Source organism: Pleurodeles waltl, chromosome 10 (assembly GCF_031143425.1).
Source record: "Pleurodeles waltl isolate 20211129_DDA chromosome 10, aPleWal1.hap1.20221129, whole genome shotgun sequence".
Taxonomy (NCBI): Eukaryota; Metazoa; Chordata; class Amphibia; order Caudata; family Salamandridae; genus Pleurodeles; species Pleurodeles waltl.
The window spans coordinates 446,485,979-446,509,210 of NC_090449.1; the positions used below are offsets into that span (position 1 = coordinate 446,485,979).

Genomic DNA, 23,232 nt, shown 5'->3' on the forward strand with positions numbered 1-23,232 from the left:
TTTGATTAACAGAGAGCAACATTACTCTCACCATTACTGTCACCAGCCATCTAAACTGAAATAGTACAGTCCAACATGGCTACTGCGAGATCACATAAATCATGGGAAGGCAAATGTAGTCTATTAACATCTTTATTACACAACACTCTATCCACAGCATGAGTTCCCCCGCAACGCCTCATTTCCTATGGTCAATGCCTCACATTCTAGAACCCTGCCATGGGACGGTTCCAGGTTGTGGTAAAGGAAGGGGTCAAGGGAAGATATCATACATCAAGATACCACATAACTTCCCTTCTTGTTGAAATAATAAAGAAACATATCAGAAACAAGGATAAATATGAAAATCTTGGCATAAAAATAGTTGTCATAGAAGGTAAATATTAGGCAAAAGATACACAATCCCTCATCAGAGATAGAGAAATAAGGGATAAACAACCAATGAGTCTGCTGGCTATCTGGTGACAAAATCTTTCAGATAACTCAGTGAAGAAATTGTGTGAGAAATTGTACTGTGAGTAACACTTCCAGAGACATCTTGTCCGCCCAAAACTGTGTGTGCCAGTCATTGATTCTGTACATGGAGGTGTCATTATTAAGCCTATTTTCTTTTGCATTACAGTGAATTCTTTTGTAATCAAATGGTCCATTGTGCTTAACCACTGCCCCAAATTCCACATTCTACCACCTTGGGTCTTTCCTGCATTGCGAAACAATTTGATAACTGTCATGGGTTTGTTGAATTTTGACCAAATACTGGTCCCTGTGGGTAATATATTCCTTCAAGAACGGATGTACGTGGAGTTTCTTGACACGAAGTAAGTTTATTTATCACGACCCCGCCCGGCTGCCATCCACGACTCTCCTCTCTCAACCGCCTTCCTTCCACTCTTCGAATCCTCCTCGAGTTGCCGGGAGACAGCCGGGTTCCATTACGTTTACAGAACACAATACAACACATCCCCAATCCTACAAACTACAATAAATAGAAACAATTGCAAGTAAGTATACATTACTAATAGCAAATAAAATCCTTCAATAACTTAGATGGTAGTTTCCTTCTTGCACTGACTCTTTTCATTAAATTCTCACACTCACCCTTCTTTACCCAATCACTCTTTTCCACCTCTTTCCTTTTCATCCACTCATCTATTTCTATCCCTGAACACCTTACTGTCCTCCTCACATTCCACCAATTACTATCTGACAACTTTACGCAGTTTCCCTTCGCTATCAACACACATTTTGGCTCCGATAGTTTGGACACTACTTTTTTGGCTAAATTTCATATAATCACTCTTACCCAATCACCTTTTTTGTACTCCATTTGCTCTCTCTTGATTTTGTCATTGTGTCTTGACTCATACTGTTGTTGATACGATTTCACCCTATCCCTGATTTGTTCACTATTAATTATTTTTTTCCCATTTCTACACATCCACGCAGGTACAGCTACAGTGCACGGTACCCTTCCCTTCATCAGCACAAACGGAGTCTCACCCGTCACACTATGTGGTGTAGTTCTATAATTCCCCAACATGTCCCTGACTTGAGACTTCCATGACAAATTATTATATAGAGCTAACTGTATGTTTTTCCCTAGCACACGGTTAAATCGTTCCACCATACCATTCCCTCTGGGGTGATACACAGGTGTCCTACAATGTCTAATTCCCCATTTTTTGAGAAAACACAAGAACTCATTAGAAGTAAATTGTGGTCCGTTATCACTAACCATTTCCCCAGGACACCCCTCCCTTCTAAATATTTCCTCGCAAAATGCAATGACATTACCGGATTTCGCCTCCCTCACAAATGCCACTTCAGATCACTTTGAATAATAATCCATCATAACTATGGCATATCTATCAGAACTTCCTAAACACTCAAACGGACCACAAACATCAATGGCCACTTTGTACCATGCTTTTTCCGGCAACTCTTGTGATTTAATCGTTGTTTCTAACAACACATGCGATTTGTCACTTGACATACGCGCCACACAATTCCTCACATACCTTTCAATTTGCCTATCCATACCTGGCCACCAAAAATCCTCCCGTACCTTCTTCTTCATAGCAGACATGCCACCATGCCCTTCATGCATCAACCTTAACACTCTTTCCTTTAGACCCTCCGGCACCACCAATTTGTTTCCTCTTCTCAAAACTCCATCTACAACCGACAATTCATCCCACACGTGTTTAAACTCACCCATGTCAACATCCAAACGCTTTTTCTTAACCAAAAGTAATTCCTTCATTACCTTGTCCAGCGACACATCTTCCCACATAGCCTTCTCCCATTCCTCTCGACTTATGGCACCCCCTGCTTCTGATATGTCCGCCACCACCCATTCATCTTCTTCCCACACCTCATTGTCAATCACCGGTAATCTAGACATACAATCTGCACTTATGTTTTTTATCCCTGGTACATATTTCATTTTAAATGTGTATTCTTGCAGTCTAAACATCCACTTTGCAATCCTTGGTGTAGCTCTACTCGCCCCTTTTGTGGTAAAAATGTCAATTAAGGGTTTGTGATCAGTTCGTAGCTCAAACTCTGTGCCCCAAACATATATACGGAAATGCTGCACACTCCACCAGCATGCCAAAGCTTCTTTTTCGATGGTTGAGTATGTCGGCTCTGCTCCCTTCAGCGTGCGTGATGCAAACGCCACTACTCTTTCTCTCCCCTCATGTCTTTGTAACAATGCTGCTCCCAACCCATAATTACTAGCATCTGCAACGATTATAGTCTCATCTTCCGGGTTATATGGTTTCAAGGTGATGGCTTTCACAATAGCTTCCTTAACCATTTCGATTGCTTCCTGGCACTCATTAGACCACTTAAAATGGCACCCTTTTTTCATCAACACTCTTAGCACATGTACTTTTTCGGCAAAATGATCCACAAATTTTGTGTAATATTCAGCCAGGCCCAGGAACGATCTTAGCTGGTCTTTGTTTTGCGGTGCAGGAGCTTTGCAATGGCATCAATTAATTTTTTGGGGGGTTTTACTCCCTGTTGATTCAGTGTGTGTCCCAAATACTCCACTTTTTCCACTCCAAACCTGCACTTGTTCCTACTGATGGTAAGACCAGCTCTCTCCAACTTCTTTAAAACTGTTGTCAGTACTTCATCATGTGCTAGTTCACTATCCCCACAAACTAGCACATCGTCCTGGAACACTAATGTGTTATTAACATTATGTAAAAAAAATTGCATCACTCTTTGAAACACAGCAGAGGCGGATGCCAACCCAAATGGCATCCTAACAAATTGGAACGCCCCCTCTGAAGTAATGAAAGATGTCAAATGTCGAGATTCTTCCAACAAGCATACCTGGTGGTACGCATTCGACAAGTCCAAGGTTGTAAAATATTTTCCACCTCGAACATTAGCCAACATTTCGTGTATTCTTGGCAATGGGTACCGATCTATCAATATGTTGTTATTCAGGTCCCTCAAGTCTACACACATGTAAATTCTGCCATCGGGTTTCCTTGCTATAACAATAGGACTTAACCACTCGGACACTTCTATAGGTTCTATCACTCCATCCTTGCACAACCTGTGGAGTTCCTCTTTTAATTTATCTCTCAGTGCAATTGGCACTATCCGTGCCTTGTGTACCCTTGGAACAGCAACATTTTTCAAAATTATCTTGTGCTGAAAGTTCTTGAGGCAACCCAACTTTTCTTTAAACAGCTCAGGAAATGCAATTACCCATTTCCCTTCCTTGCTCTCCCCTGTTAACAACACTTGTTCGGGATGGTTAGGATCCAGCACAATGTTCAACGCACGTTGTTCCTTCCAACCTAGTAACGATCGTCCTTGCTTTACTACATAAACTCTTCCAAGTGTTCTTCTGTCTTTAAACATTAGCTCTGCCTCAAAATAACCTAAAATCGGTAATTTGCCACCACTATATCCTTCCGGTAGCACATCCGTGGGTTTAAGTTCGTTGCCTCCTAAATCGCCCCACACCTGCTCGTCAATTAAAGTGAATGGTGAGCATGAGTCCGCCCACATGTGTGTCCGTTTTCCATTTATTTCAACAACACACTTAGGTGGATTATACCCCTTAGTTTTATTTCCAAGCTGACTACACACAGTTGTCATTCCTTCCTCCACAGCTAAGACTTCCACTTCATCCTCACTCATGCTGTTATCCTCATGTCCATTTTTTGTTACTGTATTTACAGACTTCCTAAATTTGTTTTCATCAACCTTTGTGCATACTCTCGCAAAATGTCCAATCCTCTTACACTTGAAACACCTCGTGTTTATAGCTAGACAATTTTTTGCCTCCGCCAAGTGTTTGCCACTTCCACACCTGAAACATTCCTTTCTTTTCCCTAAATTATCTTCAAATTTATTTGTGTTTTTCTTTGCATATCGCACTTCCCCAACCGTGTTCTGTTCTTTAGTGTCATTAGTATTGAGTTCTTTAACATATCGAGATGTAGTCTCCATATGTCTCGCAACTTCCACCGTCTTATCCAACGTCGGATTCTTTAAACTCAACAATTTCTCCTGTATTTTAACTTCCTTCACTCTGTTAATAAACTGGTCCCGAATGATCTCATCATGCATATCTTTAAATTTGCATGAAATAGCTAACCTCCATAAACTGTTAACAAACTGATCAATCGTCTCATCTGGTTTCTGGTTGCATGAGAAAAACCTATGCTGCTCTACCACTATGTTAATTTTCTTTCCATAGTTTTCCTCCAATGCTTTCATAGCATTTTCATACACATCTTCCTCTTGATCAGAATCTCCTGCTTGTGTGTCCCGTAGCGGTAAAGTTTTCAAAACTTTCCTTCCTTCCACCCCCAGACAATGCTTCAAAATAGCCAACTTCCTTTTTTCAACAAACATTTCCCCTCCAATGGCCTCTAAGTAAGTCGTAAAAGCATCCTCCCAATCTTCCCAGGCCATGCTGGGCTCACCAGGAAGTTGTAAAAATGCAGGTGGCGGAATTATGGAATGTGTTGCCATGTTTATTTTCTGTCTTTGTATTATCGTTTTTCTTTTCTTATTTTTTTTTTTTTTAAGATTAACTATTTACTCAATCTTGACCAGTTGTAGTTTAAATGTAGTGTTACATGTTCTTTTCCTAATATTCACTTTGTGTCGCGTTACCAAACAACACCTTTGTTGTCCTCTACAATCCTAATAGGCCTTTGCACCCACGTTGTATAATCCACTGTTGCCTAGCAACCCCAGCGTTGCTTTGCGTTACATTTACCTCTACACGTATGGTGAGTGTGATGTTTCACATCATCTTTGTTTTTCCTTTCCATTTGTCATCTTAACTCTTTCTGTCCCCAGGATTGCCAAGTATCTATATCTAACCATTTGTTCTGTCAATTCATCCAACCTAGACCTAACTTGGATTTCCATCCTCTTAACAGTTTGAAGGGAGTCCTGTCTGTAGTGTGATGCGGAGGTAAACGGTAGGCTAACAAACCACTGAACACGTCTTTCCAGTTTAAGCAATTTATTCTAGTCAAATGTATCCATTCTTTTAAGGTTTTATTAAACCTTTCTACAATTCCGTTTCTGGCACAAAGACAGTGTCTTATACCGGTAATCTCCAGGTATTCTTGCATGGCTCAAGGACGAAAGTGCACCCGTTATCTGAGAAAAGAGAGCTAGGCAATCCTTTCCTTCTAAGTACCTCTTCAAGAAAGTCAATTATGTTGTTGGTGCTGATATCAGTAATATTTTTTTTTAGCTCTGGCCTTCTGTAAAATAAATCTATCAGTACTACTATGTATGGAGAATTCACTTCCCCTGTGAGAGGTCCAATTTTATCAATCGCTAAGTCTGTCCAAGGTCCATCTGGGAGACTTCGGGAGTATATAGATGCCATCGTAGTGGTCCAGAATTTATTACTGTTACTGCACAAGACACAATCTCAGACTACGCGTTTTATTTGTAGGTCCATACCTGGCAACCAAGAAAAACAAAACTATTTACTTACCTGTACCCTGTGGTTCTCCAGTATTGACATCTTTCATAGATTCACATGCTTGAATCTTCCTCTTCATCATGGTGGGAGCCCCACAGTATTTTAAAATGAGCAGTACCAAAAGTACATTAACAAGCCATAGTAAATCAATTGACAATGTTAACCAATTCACATTGTTTTAATAGACCCAAACTTCAACGAATCAGAGGCTGGACCCATGACCAGTTTACCCCAGCAGAGCCACTCTTCCTCAGATTTCTTAGCACAAGTTTGGATCTAAATATATTTGAGTGGTATGCCTAAACGGGGAAATAGGTGGGTCACATCTGAATCTATGTCAATACTGGGGAACCACAGTGTACAGATAAGTAACTAGTTTTTTCTCCAGTATTGAATCTTTCATAGATTCACATGCTTGAATCAGAATAGCTAGCAGTAGATAACGTAGCAGGTTTAGGCATACCTATGCGAAAGACGAACAGTACTTAACATAAGCTTCAAAGCATTAGGAAATGTTTAGCAAATGATAACAGGTCACTTATAAGAAGAGAAAAAAAAAAATATATATATATATATATATATATAAAACTATAATTAATGATAGAAGTAAGATAAGGTATAATATAAACGAATACCTTAATCAAAGAGGTGGCATAATACCGCCTGTCCGAGGGCTGCATCAGCTTCCATGCTGATTCCAAACAATAATGCTTGGTGACATTGTGCACATTAAACCAGGTTTCTGCCCTGCAAATATCTGGGAGCGACACTCTCACGAATAAGGCAGTTGATGTTGCCATCTTTCTACTCAAGGGTGCTGTCACATTCCTGGATAGCGGTCTTCCTGCTTTGTCATGCACAATGCAATAGCTGATGATATCCATCGAGCGATGCTTCCACTAGAAAGCGCACCCCTTTCTGGAAAGTGCAAAGGAAATGAACAATTGATCCGATTTGCTGAAAGGTTTTGTGTGGTGGATGTAGAATTTTAAGCAGCATCTAACATTCAAAGAATGAAGAGTTTTCTCTGCCTCTGTAGAAGGGTCTTTGAATTATTATGTAAAGATTACTGGCTCATTTAGATGGCAAGAGGAAGAAATTTTAGGAATGAATTTTGGATTTGTTCCCAAGAGCAACTGATCATTTTTTAAATGCAGGAAAGGCCCAGAGATAGAGAAGGCCTGCATTTTGCTAACTCTTCTGGCAAACGTGGGGGCCACAAGAAAGGTCCTTTACCATGAGATATGCTTCATGTCCGCCTTATGAATGGGTTCAAAGGGAGGCTTCGTTAGCTGGGATAAAACCGTATTCAACTGCCAAGTTGTAGCCAGTGGTTTTAACGGAGGGTAGACTCTGAAAAGGCCTTTCATTAATTCTTTGACCAGTCTGCAGTATCATGAAGAGACTTCACCAGGTTTTTCATGGAATCTAGAGATAGCTGCTAAATGCACTTTTATGGAAGAGTACACTAAGCCTGAACTTAGCCAAGTGCAGGAGATACAGTAATTTAAGCTCTGGAGAGGAATAAAATGAGTAGGTCGTATTTCTGATACACCAATGACAAAATCTCTTTCACTTTGCAGCGTAAGATGTATCTGTGGAAAAAGCTCTTACTTGCCCCAGTATAGATCTTCATTCCTCTGGTATCACTAGGGATCCGAACTCATGCTCATGAGGTGCCATGCTGATAAATTGAGGGGCTGTATCTGTGGATGCATTATCAGTCCACTGCTCATTAATATTAGATTTGCTCCTTGGTTGGAAGTGTATGGGATAGGATATCGACAACAGGAGGAGCGCCATGTACCAGTATTGTCTCGGCCAGGGCTATTAGAATGAGGTGACATGGCTCTCTCCTCATCTTGGCAGCACCCAGGGAATGAGAGGGAAATGTGGAAATGCATATGCAAACATTCTCGTCCATTGGATCGAAAACACGTTGCCTAAAGACCCTTTGTAAGAGAATCTGCTGTCAAATCTCTGGCACTTCTTGTTGGACAGAGTTGGAAATAGTTCTACAGCTGGTGTGCCCCATTTCTTGAAGAGTTGAAAGAGCAGTTTTTGGGCTATTTCCCACTTGTGGCATTGAGTAGACGCTCTGCTGAGACAGTCTGCTTGTACATTATCTATGCCTGGGACATGCTGTATTGTTAATGATATGTTGTATTTCAGCAACCATTCCCAAATCTGCTGGGCCTGAGACGAAAGGGTCTGCGACCTTGTGCCACCTTGGTTTGCTAGATAAAACATTGTGGTGGTGGTTTCAGTTCTGACTAGGACACTGGAGCAGCGGAGTCTGGGAAGAAATCACTGGAGGCCCAGAAGGCAGCTCTAAAAGACTGAGGTGGATCCAAGTACCATTTTCCAGAGATTTGTAGTTCCGAAGAGGTGCTCCCCAGCCTTCTAATAAAGCATTCATTGTCATTATGAAACTTGGCGCCAGACATTTCGTGAATACTCTTAGGACCGATCTTAGCCAAAAAGAGGGAGAACTTTGAATTGGTAGTGGCACCCCACCACCTTGAGACGTAAAACTGCTGAAGACTGCTATGTATGGCTATATGAAAATATGCATCTAGAAGATCCAAAGATATCATGAAATCTCCTTTGTTGATCATGGGAAGGATCTCCTGCAACAATAGCATGCAAAAGGGTTGCTTTTTAATGTATTTGTCTGAGATCAAGGATGTGCCTCCATTTCCCGGACTTTATATTTTTTAGGAAGAAGTTTGAATAAAACCCTCTGCCCCTTTATCTGTAAGGGCCTTCTTCTATAGCTCCCTTTAAAAGAAGGTCCGATATTTCCTGTTTTAGGAGAGACAAAATGCTGATGTGCTCTTTTGCATTGCGAATGGTAAGGGGGCTTTTGCAGGAATTCCAGGGTGTGAGTATGACGTATGATGTCCAATACCCATTTGTCGCTGGTAATACTCTCCCAGTAAGTGAGATAGGCTGAGAAGCAATGAGTTAGGTACCACCTCCGGTGGTGCAAGGTGTCTTGTGCCATAGAAATGTCACTGTTTCTTCTCAGAGTCTTGCCCTTTTCCTCAGAGTGATTGTCTTTTTCTAGGTGGCTGCTAAGAGAATGCAGCCCCAGAGCTTCTGTACTGTTGATGGCGCACAGCATATTGTTGCTTATATCCCTTCTGTGCATACGGCTGGTACCTGTAGGACTGGAAGGAGGACCTCTGAGCATATTGCACCACGAAAGGAGGAAAAACGTCTTTGCTGGAGTATGCCTAGGGAACATACAGTGTTGGTGTCTGCTTTAATGCCTCAAGGACATCATTCTACATTCTTCCCGAACACATTCTCCCCATCTAAGGGCCTGTCGAATATATTAGCTTGCACCTCAGTGTTGCTCCACCTCTTCTTACTCATCGTAGGGATAGTGCTCTCGAAACAGTACTATCTGTGAGAGATGGTCTGATCACGGATTGAAAAAGAGTAGTCACCTTCCAAGTAACCGGAAGTGTCTTTGCCTTGGTTGTCTCCATCATCCTTCGAGTCCTGGTATTTTACGCGCAGATGTGACAGGCTGTATGTGGGACCATCAATGCCCTTGTTTACTGATTCCTCAGTAGCTAGAAGATGGGGAAGAGGCAGTGAAGAAATCTTGCTGGGAAATGTTAAAGATGGTTTGAACTTTACTAATATGAAGGCTGTATTTTTAATTCTCTTCGACAGTACCGTCGATGATACAATGTTCTTTGCCTCAGGTCTTGTTGACAGTGATTTGAAAACTGTTGTTGACGAAGTGGTGGCCCTGTTGTCAGAACAATCGTCAACAGTGTGGCCGACATCGTTATCGAATACTGGGTGGTAAGTTTTCTCACAAGCTCAAAAGCTTCTAATTAAGCCACTGATACGGGCTCCACCTAGTCAATTCATCGTGTGGGTGCCTATTTACGCTGACAGACGCAATACTAAGAGCGGCACAGAAGATGGACCATGTGATGTACCAACCTACCCCTGTGCTGATTTTCGCAGACTATACAGTGCAACAACAATGACTCTCTTTTCAAGATACCAAGAGCAAGCTCAAGACCATGGGCCTCGCGTACATGCTTTTAATTCCGGGCCGCTTAGAGGTCATCTTTCAGGGTAAATCCCATTTTTTTGGCTCTCCGGAAGCAGCTTTGATCTGGATTGAGGAAAGACTACTTCCCTGCTCCTCCTTACCTTCTGAGCAGAGACACACACAGGGAAGTGACAAGGAGGGGCACAGAAAGAATGGCACACTGCCTTGTACAGGAGGTCGAGGCGAGGAAAGAAAAGGGCATGAACGATGGAGACTGGGCCTTACAGCAAGAAGAAAGACATGACCACATCTCCGGCTGATGCCAGCTCTCAAGACGATATTAGGGGTCGGAGCGGGAACAGCTGCTCTTCTCCTGACCGACAGACTAATTTATGGGTGATTTCCCCTTTATGATATTGTTTATCTGCAGGGGGTGTTTGCTGCCAAAGACTGGTTGTCACATTTTCCTTCACAGTGGGGTAGGTTTTGGTTGGGGGAAATAGGTGCTGGGGGTGGTTTATCACGAGGTAGCCCTGTTGGAAAGGTCCCTAGATGCACCACAACAGGTACTTCCAATTCATGAAGTATTGGGGGGCAGGGTAGTGTGTGTGTGTGTGTGGGGGGTTGTTTTCCTTCTTTTACATAGACGAGGGGGATCACTACGGATGCCCTGCATGGGTACATAGGTGGTGGACATATTATTCTGACATATATCTATGGCGGCCCCTACCCTCTTAGAAGCTGAAGGCGTTGCCTCCATAAGTACACCAATTCTTAAAATAAGTGGTGGAATGTGAATGGAATATTGGACAAGATCAGGAGAGGGGCAGTCCTTAGGGCGGCTAATAGGACGGAGCCAGATATAGTCCTGATCCAGGAAACCCATCTCCTGGGTAATAGATGCCCCTTCCTGGCTAGAAAGGGATTTTCTCAAATCTATTATGCAGGCTTCCACAGAGGCTCTAGGGGCAAGCTATTCTGATCAGAAACTGTACCCATTTGGCTATCTCCAAGGTGTGGCAAGACAGGTCAGGTAGCTATGTGGTGATAACTGGGGCGCTACAGGGTCTCCCCTGGTCCTTGATATTTATCTATGCTCCTCCTCCACATAAGGTAGGCTTTCTGTCTACAATGGGATACTTGGTGAGAGAGTTGCCAGGGGCACCGTGGATTTTGGTTGGAGACCTCAATGGGCTATATGATGTGAGCCTGTAGCGTTCTACGATCAGGACGGGTGGGGGGGGGCAGTGACCCACAGCACTTGCCTCTTTTGTGTGCAACCTTAACCTGGTATATATGTGTAGGACATGCCGCCCAACAGAACGAGGATATACCTTCTGCTTCAGGGCAAACCAGTCCCTTTCCTAGTTGGACTACTTTCTGACGTCGGAACCACAGTGTCACAGGGTGTAGGAGATAAAACGTCTCAAACAGGGTTTGTCTGACCACTCCCCGGTGGGGATGGTTCTGGCCTGGGCAAGAAGGGAATGCAGGCAAGATGGAGGCTACACAGATGGTATCTTCAACAAAATGATTTCAGGGATATGTGTCAAGAGCAGACTCAGCAGTTTTTCACTGAAAATTGGGGCTCAGTGTTCTCGATAGAAGTATTGTGGGAGGCCCAGAAAGCTACGCTGAGGCAACATATCTTTAGTTACATGAAAGGCCATAAGGAAGAGGATAGGCAGAAGGTCAAAGATTTTGAGGTGCATATCTTAAATCTGGAAAGCCATTTTGCTGGCTCAGGGCAGGAGGAGCGTCTGGGGGACTCGCTGCATACACAGATCCTGCTCTGGCATGAGCTAACGCAAGAGGCTTGGGAGGCGTGGATAGCCACTTGCAGCAGAATCTATCAGTGGAGAGAAGGCCAGCAAAACTTTGCACTGGCTCTGCACTCCCAGATTGGTAACAGCCCCTGTGGCATACTTACAAACATGCAACGTATTGCGGGTGGTGGGGAGCGAACCAATAGCTCAGGCCTTTGACAATTACTACAGGACTATATATCAGGCAGACCAGAGGAGTCAGCAAGATAATTTATATCAGTTTGTGCAGGACCTGCCGATGCCCACTCTGTCTCTGGGAGATAGGGAAACCTTGGAAGCTGAAATAACTGGTTAGGAGTTGCAGGCGGCCTTGGCACAGTTGCAATAAGGTAAGGCACCTGGGCCTATTGAGTTCCCACCTAAATACTGGCACTTGGTGTGGCCTCAGGCAGGTCAGTTAATGCTAGGAATGTTTCAGGAGGCATTAGAGAGAGGTGAGCTACCTCCTGCCCTAGGATGGCAGACATTGTGGTGCTCCTGAAGCCCAACATGGAGGGCACGCAATGCAAAGACTTTCGGCCCATCTCACTCTTAAATGGGAATTCAAGATATGGGCCAAAATGATGGGTAATCAGCTGAGGAAAGTCATTGAGCATCTGGTTCGTTCTAATGAGTCAGGATTCGTGCTGAGAAGGGCCACTCGACCCAGTTTGAGAAGGTTACAAAACACAATCCCCTTAAGCGAGTCAGTGAAGGAACTTAGGGCCAGATGTAGCAAAGGGTTTTTCCCATTCTGTGTCAATGGGAAAATGTGTTTGTACATATGGCCCTTAGAGCATTAATGTCAGTTGATTTTCAGAAGGCATTCAACTCGGTTGATTGGGCCTATGTATTTGCTCTTCTTGCATGAGTGTGCTGTGGCCCTAAGTTTATCAACTTTCTTTGTCTTTTGTACACCAATCTCCGAGCCTGGGTGCGTGTGGGGGGTAGTCTCAGACTGGTTTCCAGTGGTGAGGGGTACCAGTTAGGGGTGCCCCTTGTCCCTCCTATTATTAGCGGTCGAAATAGGCAGCTTGGGTACAGATAGATTCATTGTATAGAGGCTTACATTAGGACTACACATTGAGCAACCAGATCTCTTTGAACGCTGACTGTAGGAAATTGGCTCTGTATATACTATCTCAAAGTGAGAGATAGTGTGCACAGAGTCCAAGGGTTCCCCTTAGAGGTTGATAGTGGCAAAACTATATAATACCAATTCTCTATTTTGTGGTAGTGTGGTCGAGCAGTATGCTTATCAGAGGGTAGTGTTAAGCATTTGTTGTGTACACACAGGCAATAAATGAGGAATACACAGTCAAAGACTTAACTCCAGGCCAATAGGTTTTATATGGTAAAATATATTTTCTTCATTTATTTTAGAACGACAAGATTCAAGATTTTAGGTAAGTACATAAAATTTAAGGTACTTCACACAGGTAAGTATAGATCTTTGATTTCAAACAGTAGTACACACAGTTTTGGTGAAAATGGCAATAAACTATTTGAAAAGTGGACACTGCAAAAATCAACAGTTCCTGGGGGAGGTAACTTTGGTTAGGTTTCTCAGGTAAGTAAAGCACTTACACAGTCAGTATCCTGGGCATAGGCAGCCCACCGTTGGGGGTTCAGGGCAACCCCAAAGCCACAACACCAGAAACACAGGGCCGGTCGGTGCAGAGGACAAAGGAGGGCCCAAAACACATAGGCGCCTATGAAGAACAGGGGTGCTCCAGTTCCAGTCTGCTAGCAGGTAAGTACCTGTGTCCTCAGGGAGCAGACCAGGGGGAGTTTGTAGAGCACTGGGGGAGACACGCACAAGCCCACAAAACAGACCCTCAGTGATACAGGGGTGGCCGGGTGCAGTAGGCAAAGTAGGCAAAGTAGGTGTCGGGTTTGCTATAGAAAGCAATTGAGAGACCCAGGGGTCACTTAGGCGATGCAGGCAGGGCACAGGGGGGCTTCTTGGGCCAGCCACCGACTGGGCTAAGATGAGGGCTGCCTGCTGGTCACTCCTGCACTGGTAGGGGGTTCCTCTCAGTCCTGGGGGCTGCGGGTGCGGTGCTTGGTGCAGGCGTTGGATCCTCTCTGCAGGCATCGCTGTGGGGGTGCAGGGGCGTCGACTCTGGGTGTCCACGTCGTTGGAGTCACCTGGGAGTCCTCTCTGCGGTGTTAGTTCACCTGAACTTGAGCCGGGGGCGTTGGGTGCAGAGTGTGAAGTCTCACACTACCGGCGGGAAGGGAGAGTCTCTTTAAAAGTTGCTTCTTTGTTGCAAAGTTGTTGCAGGTTCTGAAATGTGCCACTGTTCTTGGGAGTTTCTTGGTCCTTTAGGTTCAGGGCAGTCCTCTGAGTCCTCAGAGGTCGCTGGTCCCTGTTGGATGCGTCGCTGTGCAGGTTCTTTGAGTCTATAGACAGGCTGGTAGGGCTGGGGCCAAGTCAGTTGGTGTCTCCGTCGTCTCTGCTGGGCTTTCAGGTCAGCAGTCCTTCTTCTTTCTTCAGGTTGCAGGAATCTGATTTTCTGGGTTCAGGGTCACCCCTAAATACTAGATTTAGGAGTGTGTTTAGGTCTGGGTGGCAGTAGCCAATGGTTACTGTCCTTGAGGGTGGCTACACCCTCCTTGTGCCTCTTCCCTGAGGGGAGCGGGGCACATCCCTATTCCTATTGGGGGAATCCTCCAAAACAAAGATGGATGATTTCTAAAGGCAGGGGACACTTCAGCTCAGGGCACCTTAGGGGCTGTCCTGACTGGTAGGTGACTCCTCCTTGTTTTTCTCATTGTCTCCTCTGGACCTACAGCCAAATGTGGAGGCTGTGTCCAGGGGCGGGCATCTCCACTAGCTGGAGTGACCTGGGGCATTGTAACACAAAGCTTGTGCCTTTGAGGCTCACTGCTAGGTGTTACAGTTCCTGCAGAGGGGAGGCGTTAAGCACCTCCACCCAGTGCAGACTTTGTTTCTGGCCTCAGAAAGCACAAAGGCTCTCACCCCATGGGGTCAGAAACTCGTCTCAGTGGCAGGCTGGCACAGACCAGTCAGTCCTGCACCGAAGGATTGGGTAAAATACAGGGAGCATCTCTAAAATGCCCTCTGTTTGCATTTAAATTAAATCTAGCACTGGCATCAGTGTGGGTTTCTTATTCTGAGAAGTTTGATACCAAACTTCCCAGTATTCAGTGTAGTCATTATGGAGCTGTGGAGTTTGTTTTGACAAACTCCCAGACCATATTCTTAATATGGCTACCCTGCACTTACAATGTCTAAGAGTGGACTTAGACACTGTAGGGGAATAGTGTTCATGCAGCTATGCCCTCACCAATGGTATAGTTCACCCTGCCTTAGGGCTGTAAGGCCTGCTAGAGGGGTGACCTACCTATTCCACAGGCAGTGGGTTGTGGGCATGGCACCCTGAGGGGGCTTCCCTGTCGACTTTGCCTTTTTCTCCCCACCAACACACACAATCTGCACTGACAGTGTGCATGTGTTAGTTTAGGGGTCCCTTAGGGTGGCAAAACACATGCTGCAGCCCATAGGGACCTTCCCTGGTCACAGGGCCCTTGGTACAACTGGTACCTTTTACAAGGGACATATGTCTGCCAGATGTGTGTCAATTGTGGAAACAATGGTACATTTTTAGGGAAAGAACACTGGTGCTGGGGCCTGGTTAGCAGGCTCCCAGCACCCTTCTCAGTCAAGTCAGCATCAATTTCAGGCAAAAAGTGGGGGATAACTGCAACAGGAAGACAGATCAGGGCCAAGAGTGCTGCAGATGTTAAATGTATTTGGCACATACTCTGGCCCACGGATTAAGCCCTGAAATCAGTGGTCTACCCCATAGCTCCATGCCCAGCTGATATGCCATGGGTGTCGGGATACTGATCCAATACTCAGGGTTTCTGTATTTGGGAGTCTTTGTTACTGGGAATGCGAAGTGTTCATTTGATGGTAACCTGGTACCATAGATGGAGCGACTATCGAGAGATGTCAAGTTTTGGAATACACTTCCATTGTCCTTGTTTGGACGCTCGGCCATCATCAAGATAGTTGTATATCAGTTGCAAAATCACCCCTTCCCAATTGCCCTTTCTTTCTTTGTGAAAGTTAATGCATTACCGGGGGTGGAATACAACACGTCATTGGAAAAGTGTTGCAGACTGGTGCTTGAGGGAGGAGTGGCCACGCTGGATGTCCATTTGTATTATTAGGCAGCCCACCTTCTTATCATCAATGACTGGTGTTTCGGGGAGTTTAGGGACCCGGCCTATGCCCTTGATGGGAAGGATATGGGTACACAGGGTCTCCCAAACTTGCTATAAGGGGGGGATGTGCCTGAGTCTCTTCCACCACTTACCAGGGTGGTGCTCGTGGTATGGGCGGTGGCTAACAAAGCTACCACCTGGACTGGCAGACTAACATTAGAGATGCCGTTATAATGAAGTGTATCCCTCCCGCAGGTCGTGGCCATGCAAGGCGTGGCTTGGGACAATATCAGATCTCGACTCCTTTCAGGAGTTACAGAAGGAATACACTCTACAGCACTCACAGTTCTTCCGATGCTTGTAACAGTAGCATACGCTGATGCTGGCGCTTCAGACCACAGTTGAGATACCAGAGTTCTCATCATTGGAAGCTATGCTTTTCCTCACAAACATAAAAGAACATAACCTATTACAGACATACAAGATGTTGTTGAGGAATGTACCAGACCCTATGGTGGGGGTACGCAGGGCATGGAAACAGGAGATTGGAGAACTCAATGATGATGACTGGAGAGAGGCCTAAGTGACTCACAGAGAGGCAGTCATAGCTTCACAGTTTAGACAGTTACAGTGAAACCGCTCCACCAGGTATACAACACCAGGGCCAGGCTCTGCCACATGGGACTGATGTCTGATGGAGGGTGGTTGAGGTGCCAGACCTCCCTGGGAAACCTATCCCATATGTTTTAGCACTTCCCTGTTCTTTCCACCTCCTGGAAGGGGGTTTTGGGGAGACTGGAGAGAGTGTTGGGCTTGAGAATCCCTTGAGATCCCAGATTGGTGTTACTTCATGTGACAGACGAGTTGGGTGCCACACAATACCAGGGGGCACTCCTATGGTTGGGCCTAATAATAGCCAAGAGAGATAGTGCAAAGGTCTGGAAAGAGGTGACTGTCGGATCGGTTGAGGTTTGGGCTAAAGGCATGGGATTTTGCATGGGTACGGAATGTCGCGCATACAAGTCAAGTGAGGCTACCCTACAAAACGCAACAAGACATGGAAGGGATGGGTTGAAGCTAGGGATATATATCTGGAACCCTGTCTGGGCACCCCTTGGTCTAACAAATTTATAAGAGGTTGACAAGGAAGGGTGGGGCTGGATGAGGGAGCAAAGAGGGTAATGCCGGCATTAATTCCACAAGTATTTTAGTCCTACCTACACGATGATTATTGTGAAAGTGTCAATGAACAGTGTTATTATGTTTGATGTCATATACTATGTTTGTAATCAGTGTTACTTTTTATTGATTTTGCAGCGGAGGTGAATATGTATGTAAAAAAAAAAAAGAAAAGCTCCCAATTTAGGGGCATGTTACAAACATTTTTTTTACCTCCTGGAATTCTACCTCACAGACCCTATTCCATTCAAATCGTACCTTACTTTTCATGAATCTTCTCATGTTTGCTAGCTAGGTTCTCAGTGAATTTGCCATAGAATTCTATCATACCATAGAACAATCTCAACTCGTCTTTATTCTTTGGTGCAACCATTTTCAAAACACTATCTATCAATTCAATTTTGTTTCTATACCCTCTGCACTCACGTTATGCTCTAAATAAGTGTTTTCACCACATCCAAATTTACGCTTCTCAGTTTTTACTGTCAAACTATATTCTCAAAATTTCCTCAGTACCATACATATTTTCTCATGGTGTTGTGATTTGGTGTTCTCACTCACATACTCATAATCCTGATAGTGAAATACACCAGGTATTGTTCCCAAAACAGAAATCATGCCTTTCTGAAATACAGATGTGCAGAATGTGTTTGAATTTAAAGGCCTCTATCGATGTGATAAATGCTGTCAATTCCTGTGACTCTGAATGAAGGCTCATCTAATAATATGCCGAGGCCAAATGAGGTGTCGAAAAGAACCAGGCTTCAGCAAGTGAGGTAAGCATCTATGATATAGTTGGTAACAGGAACTTATCTATAATTACTTCTTTATTGAGAGCTCTTAAATCTACACAATGTAATTCTATTATCTACACTGCAGCCCATTACAATGGTTGCCCACCACTATGTGGCTTCTACAGGTTCTATAATGCCCAACAAGCTCAATTTATCTAGTTCTTCTTTTACTGCATCATGCATGCAGATAGGTAGTCTCCTGACATGTGCAGCCACTGGTGTAGTTCCTCCCTTCAATGTAATTTTATGCAACCTAACTCTATCAAAAACTTCTGGCTGGGAACAATTTGTCAATGTCCACTTGTTCCTCTATGAATATGAACCTGAAATTGTAGTTGAACATTAGGATTCAGGTATTGCAGGAATGTACCATCTTGCCAGGCATGTTATCCCCATTTTTACTTATGTGTCAGTTTGTTTTTGCCTGTGTCACTGGGATCCTGCTAGCCTGGACCCCAGTGCTCATAGTTTGTGGCTTATATGTGTTCCCTGTGTGGTGCCTAACTGTATCACTGAGTCTCTGCTAACCAGAATCTCAGTGTTTATGCTCTCTCTGCTTTTAAAATTGTCACTGCAGGCTAGTAACCGTTTTTACCAATTCTAATTGGCACACTAGAACACCCTTATAATTCCCTAGTTTATGGTACTTAGGTACCCAGGGTATAGGGGTTCCAGGAGATCCCTATGGGCTGCAGCATTTCTTTTGCCACTCATAGGGAGCTCAGACAATTCTTACACAGGACTGCCACTGCAGCCTGAGTGAAATAACATCCACGTTATTTCACAGCCATTTTACACTGCATTTAAGTAACTTATAAGTCACCTATATGTCTAACCCTCACTTACTGAAGGTTAGGTGCAAAGTTACTAAGTGTGAGGGCACCTTGGCACTAGCCAAGGTGCCCCCACATTGTTCAGGGCAATTTCCCTGGACTTTGTGAGTGCAGGGACACCATTACACACGTGCACTACATATGGGTCAATACCTATATGTAGCTTCACAATGGTAACTCTGAACGTGGCCATGTAACATGTCTACGATCGTGGAATTGTCCCCCCAAGCCAAATCTGCTATTGGGGTGCCAATCCCATGCATCCCCGGGGCTCCAGCATGGACCCTGGGTACTGCCAAACTAGCTCTCTGGGGTTTTCTCTGCAGCTACCGCTGCTGCCAACCCTCAGACAGGTTTCTGCCCTCCATGGGGCCTGGGCAGCCCAGTCCCAGGAAGGCAGAACAAAGGATTTCCTCTGAGAGAGGGTGTTAAACCCTCTCCCTTTGGAAATAGGTGTTAAGGGCCTGAGAGGAGTAGCCTCTCCTGGCCTCTGGGAATGCTTTGAAGGGCACAGATGGTGCCCTCCTTGCATAAACCAGTCTATACTGGTTCGGGGAGCCCCCAGCCCCTGCTCTGGTGCGAAACTGGACAAAGGAAAGTGGAGTGACCACTCCCATGTCCATCACCACCCCAGAGGTGGTGCCCAGATCTCCTCCAGTGTGTCCCAGACCTCTGCCATCTTGAATGCAGAGGTGTGAGGGCACAATGGGGATCTCTGAGTGGCCAGTGCCAGCAGGTGACATCACAGACCCCTCCTGGTAGGCTTTTACCTGGTTAGGTAGCCAATCCTCCTCTGAGGGCTATTTAGGGTCTCTCCTGTGGGTTTCTCTTTGGATAACGAATGCAAGAGCTCACCAGAGTTCCACTGCACCTCTCTCTTCAACTTCTGCCAAGGATCAACCGCTGACTGCTCCAGGACGCCTGCAAAACCTCAACAAAGTAGCAAGATGACTACCAGCAACATTGTAGCACCTAATCCTGCTGGCTTTCTTGACTGTTTCCTGGTGGTGCATGTTCTGAGGGCTGTCTGCCTTCACCCTGCACTAGAAGCCAAGAAGAAATCTCCTGTGGGTCGACAGAATCTTCCCCCTGCTAACGCAGGCACCAAACTTCTGCATCACCAGTCCTCTGGGACCCTCCATCTTGACGAGCATGTTCCCTGGAACACAGGAGTTGGATCCAAGTTACCCCGGCAGTCCAGTGGTCCTTCTGTTCAAATTTGGTGGAGGTAAGTCCTTGCCTCCGCACCCCAGACAGTAATCCTGTGTACTGCGTGATCTGTAGCTGCTAGGACTTCTGTGCACTTTTGCAAGGATTCCTTCATGCACAGAACAGCCCAGGTCCCAAGCACTCTGTCCTGCATTGCTCAACTCGCTGAGTTGACCACCGGCTTCGTGGGACCCTCTTTTGTTGTGTTGAGATGACCATCATGCTCAGATTTCTTGAATGCCTGCTCAAGTGCTTCTGCAGGTGCTACATGCTTCTGCGTGGGCGCTCTCTGTTGCTGAGTGCCCCCTCTGTCTTCTCCTCTAAGGGGTGACCTCCTGGTCCTTCCTGGGCCCGGGCAGCACCCATTATCTTCAACTACGACTCTTGCAGCTAGCAAGGCTTATTTGCAGTCTTTCTGCGTGGAAACAGCTCCGCATCCTCCACCACACTGTGGGACATCTCCTGACCAAAGGAGAAGTTCCTGACACCTTCCGTTGTTGCAGAATCTTTGGCTTCTTCCACCCGGAGGCAGCCCTTTTGCACCTTCATCCGGGGTTTAGTGGGCCACTGCCCCCCCTGGACACTTGCCTGACTCTTGGACTTTTTCCCCTTCCTTTTCAGGTCCTCAGGTCCAGGAATCTGCCTTCAGTGCTTTGCAGTCAGTTGTTGCCTTTGCAGAATCCCCTATCTCGACTTTACTGTCTTTCTTGGGTAGTAGGATAAATTTGCTCCTACTTTTCAGGGTCTTGGGGTGGGGTATCTTGGAAACCCTTAGTGTTTTCTTACACTCCCAGTGACCCTCTACACACTACACTAGGCCTGGGGTCCATTCGTGGTTCGCATTCCACTTTTGGAGTATATGGTTTGTGTTGCCCATAGGCCTATTGTCTCCTATTGCATTATATTGTGTTCTACAGTGTTTGCACTACTTTTCTAACTGTTTACTTACCTGATTTTGGTTTGTGTGTATATTTTGTGTATATTACTTACCTCCTAAGGGAGTATATCCTCTAAGATACTTTTGGCATATTGTCACTAAAATAAAGTACCTTTATTTTTAGTAACTCTGAGTATTGTGATTCTTATGATATGGTGGTATATGATATAAGTGGTATAGAAGGAGCTTTGCATGTCTCCTAGTTCAGCCTAGCTGCTCTGCTATAGCTACCTCTATCAGCCTAAGCTGCTAGAACACTCCTAATCTACTAATAAGTGATAACTGGACCTGGCACAAGGTGTAAGTACCATCTGGCACCCACTATAAGCCAGGCCAGCCTCCTACATTGGTGGTGCAGCAGTGTGATAAGTACTTGTAACTGCTTTACCACTTTGTCATTTGGTGCTTTTCATAGGAAAAACATATACCAAATACTTCAGAATATACACAGTTAACCTAAACAGTTTAACTTTCCTTCTCTAAACTTTCTAAGAAGTTTTAGAAAAGTTTTTAAAAGTTTTGAAAAGTTCTAAAACGTTTTTCTCTTTTCTCTAAAAGTTTCTAAACTTTTTTTCTCTCTCTGTCCTAAACCCTTTCTATCATGTCTGCAGTAGAAACTACTCCCACAGTTGTCCAGGCAACATATGGGAGTTTAAACTTTAAAAGTTTGAGGGGGTCTCTGCATTGAAAGATGTTTAGTTATTGGTTAGAATTTTATTCCTTAGCCTTTTCCTAGAAAGTGACCAGAAGCAGTCTGGCCCATCCCAGGATCAGGAGGTAGAGGAGGGGGGTACCCAGCCAGACTCAGAGGAGTCCCCTGAGGATGCTGGGGAGGGTTCCTCCAAGTACCTGCCAGCTAACAGGCCATCTAGTGACACTGGTAGTGAGAGGGGGTCACACACTAGTAGGGCACCCTTCACTCCTAAAAGCCAGGTTACTAGAGTCCAGCCAGTTAGGGACAGGTCTAACTCTGCCAATTCCCATATTTCTTCTGTGACTCACAATTCCCACGCCTCCCACCCTGAGGATAACTTAATGGAAAGGGAACTCAGAAAGCTGAGGTTGGAAGAGGCCAGGCTGAATCTAAAACAGCAGCATCAGGCCTTAGACAGGGAATCTCTGGATGTGGAAAGGGAAAGGCAGAGGTTGGGGTTAGTTCCCCATGGTGGCAGCAGCAGTGTTTTGATAGCAATCCTGTTAGAGAGCAAGATTCCAAAAACCTGCATAAGATAGTCCCCCTTACAAGGAGGGGGATTACATTAACAAGTGGTTTGCTGTACTTGAGAGGGTCTGTATGGTACAGTTGGTCCCTCAGAGGCAGTGGGCTGCTATCCTGTGGCTATCATTCACTGGTAAGGGTAGGGATAGGCTCCTTACTGTCAGAGAAAGTGATGCTAACAATTATAAAGTTTTGAAGGATGCACTCTTGAATGGATTTGGCTTAACCACTGAACAATACAGGATTAAGTTCAGAGACCCCAGAAAAGAGTCCTCTCAAGACTGGACAGACTTTGTTGACTGTTCAGTGAAGGCCTTGGAGGATTGGTTGCATGGCAGTAAGGTGACTCACTGTGAAAGCCTGTATAATCTGATCCTGAGAGAGCATATTTTGAACAATTGTGTGTCTGATTTGTTGCACCAGTACTTGGTAGACTCAGATCTGACCTCTCCCCAAGAATTGGGAAAGAAGGCAGACAAATGGGTCAGAACAAGAGTGAACAGAAAGGTTCATACAGGGGGTAACAAGGATGGCAAGAAGAAGGATGGTAAGTCTTCTGACAAGGGTGGGGACAAAGATAAAAAACATTTTGAGTCTTCATCAGGCCCACAAAAATCCTCTGGGGGTGGTGGGTCCAAATCCTCTTCTCACAATCAGAAAAAGCTATGGTGTTATTTATGTAAAGTAGAAGGCCAATGGGCAAGTGATGCCACTTGTCCAAAGAAACACACCAAGGCTCCCACTACCACAACCCCAACTGCAACCTCTAGTGCCCCTAGTAATAGCAGTGGTAGTGGGAAGTCTACTACTAATAGCCAATCCAAGGGTGTATCTGGGCTCACCATTGGCAGTGTAGTTGGGGTTGGTCTTGTTAGGGAGACCACAGAGGCTGTTTTAGTCTCTGATGGTGGCATTGACTTTGCCACCTTGGTTGCTTGTCCCCTTAATATGGATAAGTACAAGCAACTACCCCTCATTAATGGTGTTGAGGTTGAGACCTACAGGGACACAGGAGCCAGTGTAACTATGGTTATAGAGTAACTGGTTCACCC

At 45.0% G+C, this 23,232-nt stretch overlaps 1 protein-coding gene across 1 annotated transcript in view; it reads right to left on the reverse strand.

The window, feature by feature from the left end:
* Positions 1–375: 375 nt before the first annotated feature.
* LOC138262427 (acid-sensing ion channel 1C-like) overlaps positions 376–23,232 on the reverse strand; it is a 1,178,398-nt gene continuing 1,155,541 nt past the window's right edge. The window contains exon 11 of the mRNA XM_069212327.1: positions 376–976. Within this exon, the coding sequence (XP_069068428.1) occupies positions 970–976 (7 nt within the window). The 3' untranslated portion in view covers positions 376–969. The remainder of the gene's footprint in view (positions 977–23,232) is intronic.